This window comes from Centropristis striata, chromosome 20 (assembly GCF_030273125.1).
Source record: "Centropristis striata isolate RG_2023a ecotype Rhode Island chromosome 20, C.striata_1.0, whole genome shotgun sequence".
Lineage (NCBI taxonomy): Eukaryota > Metazoa > Chordata > Actinopteri > Perciformes > Serranidae > Centropristis > Centropristis striata.
In genome coordinates this window covers 22,876,284-22,882,562 of record NC_081536.1, presented here as the reverse complement: position 1 = coordinate 22,882,562, position 6,279 = coordinate 22,876,284, and the positions used below count along the sequence as shown (strand labels likewise).

The 6,279-nt window shown below is 35.5% G+C and overlaps 1 protein-coding gene across 1 annotated transcript; it reads right to left on the bottom strand.

Annotated features, from left to right (window-relative positions):
* Positions 1 to 1,798: 1,798 nt before the first annotated feature.
* ciao2b (cytosolic iron-sulfur assembly component 2B) lies at positions 1,799 to 5,527 on the bottom strand. Its single transcript, XM_059359289.1, has 5 exons — positions 5,288 to 5,527; positions 3,458 to 3,537; positions 3,087 to 3,212; positions 2,905 to 2,950; positions 1,799 to 2,756 (listed from the first exon to the last, which is right to left on the bottom strand). The coding sequence occupies exons 1-5, from the start codon at positions 5,412 to 5,414 to the stop codon at positions 2,644 to 2,646; spliced, it is 492 nt and encodes a 163-aa protein (XP_059215272.1). The 5' UTR covers positions 5,415 to 5,527; the 3' UTR covers positions 1,799 to 2,643.
* Between the last annotated feature and the right edge of the window lie 752 nt (positions 5,528 to 6,279).

Here is a 6,279-nt window from a genome sequence, read left to right as displayed (position 1 = left end):
GCGTCTGCATTTATCAATTTGGACGTGAGCGAAGGGTACGATCAGATCTCACGTCTGCTCTCAGCTTGTGTACGCATATTTGAGTCAGCGTCAGAGAATTGTTCTTAGACTATTGTCTGAGAAATTCCTCTTCTTTTTTTATTAAAACTTACTTTAAAACATTGTTTACCTCCTTCAACCAAAAAGCTGTGAAAACGTAAGTCTGTGCTCCGAATGTAAAATGTTCACCGAAATTTTTATTTCATAAACCTCTGTCGCTGCGTATTTCTGTAATATGTCTATTTCCTCCTGTTGTTTATCTGTAACGGTGCACTTTGCTAATAAAGCTGACTTTATAATGTTTAGTAGAGTAAGGGGAGATAAGAGGAATGATGAAGTAATGCGCCCTGAAAACAACAAAACAACTCAACAGATATTTAAAAAGATCTATAATTTTTACTACCCAACCCTGAATAATGACCACCTCCTGTTCCAGATAGCTTAATATTGCTGGTAACTTAAGAAGTACTGATTGTTTGAGATTAACCACACATAATTATCCTGCATTTTGTCTTTACTTGCCAACTACATTTGGAAAAGTATCACTGTGTTGCTCCCTGTGCTGCCTTCTTGTTCCTCTTCTTCGCCCTCTGCCGACTTGTTTTGCTTGACTCAACCCTGAATATGCACGGCTCTGGATTCGGCTAATGCAGCTGTGCCGGCTGGATCTTTTATCCGGGGTTTTAGCAGTGATGCAATGTTTCCAGATGTGGAACAAGAGGGAAAAAAAATCTTCATTAGTCTAGTCTGAGGAACAACTATTATTTTCCCCTACAGATAACTATTTTATACAGTCTATGCAAATAACATTAATGTTTGTATATGTATGACTTTTTAATGTTTTATGACGTCACTGATAGCCTTAAAAAGGTATATTTGATTGCTTTTATTTATTTAATTCTATTACAATAGAACGTATAATTAAAGGGCCAGTTTATATCATGTCTGCCCACAGTCACTAAATTGATTAATTTGGACAAAAGTGGACTCATTGGGACAACATGACCAGCTTTTATATTTAAATTTCTCTTTACAATTAGGACAATATATTTACATCACTTTAACCAAAAGCAATTTATAACTGCATATAACCTCTGTAGGAACAAGAACTAAATATTAAAATGGTTATCAATATAGTTGTTATTATCTGAGTGAACTCTATGAAAAGAAAAGTCACATTTAAGATAATTATTTTACTCTCTCTTTATATTTGTATCACTTACAGAACCTGCCATGTCATCCAATTAGGAGAGATTTATGCATCACTTTAATTATTTGTGTAAGAGCTCAGTGATCTTGAATAAGACTTAAAGGAAAGCCTTGCTGCCAAGTTAGGTGCGAGTGCGTGGAAAAACATGGATCTGATGGACACACTTCCCATCATAAGCCCCCTCCAGTGTGCAGACAGGATCAGGGCGCCCCCTGCTGGATCAACGCAGTCATTATAATAAACTGTTGCATTGCGCAGATAATTCAGGATCTTTGCTTTTTGCAATGGACCAATCAATATGTTTTCATTACTAAATTATCAAAATGACCTTGGATGGTGCTACTTGATTTTTTACACATAGTTAATTTACTAAAAGTAGGTAGAATTATTTAGACTTAATCAATTTGTTTACAAGGATTTATGATTCACTTAAACACTGTGCATCGCTAAATGTATTTGTTTTAATATTAGATTTATATTATGTTCATATATTCCTGTAATTTAAGTGCATTGTTAGAAAATATGACTAAAAATATAGAAACATACACATTTAATTACTTATCTGTGCATTTTTAATAAAATGTCAAAAGCATAAACATTATATACAGGTGTGGATTCATTGCATATGTTATAAAACTGATTTACTAATATACAGGGTTTAGTACAGCCGTTTAAGAGTAAAAATTCAACACTTTCAAGGTACCCAAACCAAAAACCTCCAGACTCTCAAAGCCTTTATTATAGCATCTGCATTGTTGAAAAATCATGGTTTAAATATTTCCTTTATACTAACAGCAATCAATTCTGATTATTTTACCAGCTGTTTATATTAACTGTGATTGTATGTTTTTATTGTGATTATTTACTGCTGCTTACTTCCACAGTAATGGATCAACAGATCACTTTATTATCTACCTATGACTGTTTTTTGGTTTACATTTGTGATTGTGTAGATGAAAAACCAGATTGTGCTGAAAATCAATTATTTTTCAAGGAATAAATAAAGAAATTCAAGTATATTCCTCACCTTGAAAGCATAACAGTTAAAATTAAGCATTTTCAAAAGTTAACATTGTGCGAATCCTGTATATAAAACAGAACGTTTCTAAACTTTTCTCGTCTGTTGACCCCCAAATTCACATAGGCAAGTATAATTTAACTGCTTGTTGCAAACTAATTGGTATGATGACACATTCAAGAAATGGCTCTCCATTTCTCCAGGAAACACTGGATCAGGCTGGAACAAAGACTTCAATTTGCTGCATCAGTGTCGACCAGTTGCAGCCATTCACACCTGCATTGGTGATGTGTGGGCAGAGAGCTAGGCGGACAGATTTTAGTTGTCAAAGACAGAGCCAGACATGACTGGCAGATCAGTGGCTGAAAGAAGAAGATTAAAAAGCTGATGGACCCCCCTTGGTGGACAGGCACTGGTTGACCACCTCCAGCAGCGAGGAGTTCTCCAGCGCTGCTGCAACTCTCTCTTTGTCTGCCAGCTGTTTGTTTACTGCACAGAATAAAGCATATACAGGACAACATTTACATAATACAATCAAGTCATCACATTTAACAATGAGCAGTAACTACGGTGGTATGAATAGTGTGAAGCATGATGTAGTATCTCGTCATGCCTGCAATCTCTGTATGAAACTCACCTGCTTCCTCTGAGGCGTGAGTTCCAGGAGTGATGTGGACGTCAATCTGAGCAGAAACAGACAAACACAAGGCGTTTAAACTGGAAAAGAAACAGCAAAACACTAAAACATGATATGACAATAGTATATATCATTAACTAACACTCAATCACACCCTCATACCAACACAAACAAACACATACTTTGAACCGGTCTGGCAGGGAGCGGAGCAGCTTCACTTTGATTGACAGACCAATAAGTGTAGCCATGCTGCAGTGAGGGATGGTCGGTGTGAACTCAATATCCACAGTGCTCTCTGCATCATCAACCTGAGGAAAAGGCACACACAGATAGAAAAAAAATCAATAAAACAATATAGAGAGTGAAGTAAAAACTCTGTGAAGGTCAGAGTGAGGGAACAAAGGGAGGAGTGGTGGTCAGATTGATTTTTTTCACTTTACTGTAATATTGTTTGTTTATTGTTTAATAAGTTTATTTCAATGTCTTCCTCTATCAACACATTCATCCTGTAGGATGAATGTAGCAATCAAAACACACAATTTAAAGTGCCTACCTTGACTCGGATTTGCTCCACGACATTGAGTTCCTCCAGAGACAGAGGATGCTCCGGGTCGTTGATGGATCTGATCAGATGTAACTGTAGTTAAAGAATTTAAAACAACACAATAAAAACAACACAAGTTTTGTCTCTATGTGCTGCACTTAATAAAGTCATTAATATTTTTATTCAAAAAACATTTTAACCTGTACAAAGTTTACCTCTAGATACTCAACAAACCTAAATAATGATCAGTTAATGATCAATTAGCCTTTCAACACTATAAACGTGGATTAACACACTATGTTACTGGAACACAGGAGTGATGGTTGTTGACAATATATAATAGATATTTCATAAGAAAATCAGCCGTTTCCAGCTTTAATAGTCATTTACTACATTAACAATGTCTAGGCTGTATGTCTGTTAATTTAATTTTTTTAAATTGTGCTTTTCTTTCAAAATTATGGACATTTCTAAGTGACCCCAAACTTTTGAGCGATAGTGTGCATTTTTGTTAAAAACACTAGTTATGCTGATTTTATATCTATGACCAAAAGGCACGAGTTAATAAAGGGCACAATTAATATTTATTGTAAATTATGCTTTATTTCTTTTAAAACTGACACATTCTAGCCCTTTCCTAAATCAAACACTAACTAATCCCAGCAGGCAGTCATTATGAGCAACAAATGTCGGCATAAAATTAAGATGAGGATGACAGTATTAGGGATTCTGGCTTCGTACATGCCCTATGGGCATACTTGGATAGTAGGTCTTTCTGATTAAGTTTGACAGTTTCAAAATACTGCAATTTAAGAGTATTTTTAGTATGCATTACTCTGTATAACATCTTCTTAATAAGAAGATAATTATTTAGTCTATCAATTGTCTCTAAAATAAAGAAAATGGGCATAACAACTTCACAGAGCCCAAGGTGACTTCTTTAAACTATCCAAACCACAAAAATGTTTAAATCACATTTATGAAGAGAGAAAAAAAACATATTCATGCTTGAATAACTTAAACAAATAACCTTTTTAAAACCATTGATTCATTTTCCCAGTTATTTTTTAATAAATCTGGTCGAATAAGTTATGTCAAGACACATACTAACATCTCTCGAGATTAAATAAAATATGCTGGAAGTATACCTAACCTGCAATATCCCGCTGTATATTCACTCTTTATGTAAGTTCATCTGAATCATCTGATATGCAATGAAATAATGTAACTTCACTTATACTCGAATAGGTTACACTTTTAAGATACTTGTACATATACTTTACCTGAATATTTCCTTTTTCTCCTTTCACTTAATACTTCCACTCCACCACATTTTTTAAGACAAAATGGCATTCTTATTGTACTACCATTTGTTTGATAACTTAAGGAACTGGTTACTTTGAAGATTCCGATTGATAATTCAAAATATAGTATTTAAATAAATTATTATATTATTGCTCTATATCAATAAGATATGATGATCCAATAATATTTACATGATTTTGTAATAGATCATACTGCATGATCGGTATCAGGCTATTTGAACTTCTGGTAGCTATATATAGACTATTTTGATACCTATACTTTTACTTAACTCCTTTTTAGTAAAGCTAAATGCAAGACTTTTACTTCTAATAGAGTATATAACTTCAACAAAAAAGAACAAGTCATCTGTACGTAACCGTTAATGTCAACCTCTTACAAATGATGCAACAGCTAGCAAGCAATGTTATGAAAGCAAAAACATGTGGCTCATTAGTTAAAATGCAGGAAAAACGTTATCAGTCAGGTGCAAAACCAGTCTAAACTAGAGAAGAGCTGAAGTTAAAAACAGGATATCGAATATTTCTCTGTCGTCGATCGGGTCATGGACGTCTTCATCCTCGTCTGTCGCTGTCAGCAGTCTCTCACCGGACCGCTCGAATATCACAGGGTTTGCGTTCTCCAAGCTGGTCCCCCCAGACATTTTCACAAGTTAATTTAGTCCACGTTAAATAATAAAATCCTTGAAGTGCACCAGTGGCGCAGCACTACACTCTACTACACTGCACTAACACAATGCTCTCTGAGACAGAGTACGGAACAACAGAGAGTCCAAAAAGGCGAAAGAGGAAAGTCTTAAAGTGACAGTACACCCAACAAGTCCCTCAGATAGTGACATGCGCAGTGGCAAAAATTGTTCTTGTATCCGGTGGTGGAAGGTAACTAAATACACTTATTAGGGCCTCGGGGCAATCGCACCGAGCACTGGTCCCATACAGCAATAGCTGAATGATACCAGTCCTCTTCTGGACGCAATTTCGTCCCGCTACTAGTCCTACAACTTGAAGAGTTGCAGGACAAATTATATATCAAAAGGTGCAGTTTGATCGGGATCGGTGTGCTATTACTTTTCTCTACAGAATAAGAATGCCCAAAATTTAGCATTGAAATGAATGGGACGGCCAACAAAAAATGAGCGAAAAAGAACAATAATTGGAGATTTTTAAACGTCTACTTCTCCGGCATAATTTCACCTAGAGACTCCATTTAAACTTTAAACAGTAGACACAAGTCTTGTGTATCGGTGTATTAATCCACGTTTCGGTCATAACGTTTTTTATCAATCCCTGTTCAATGACCATGATCATTTTTGGAGAAATTCTGAGATTATAATTGGTGTGTATTGCACGGAATGTTCGTGCCACAGTGTGTGACATCATCGCCAGAGTGTAGAGGGAGAGAAAAAACTGTCAAAAAATAAATTTTAAAACTGTGCTCCAGGACGCAAATTCCACTCTACAGAAATAATTTATACATAGAAACGTAGGAAAATTTGTCTTCTCACTCAC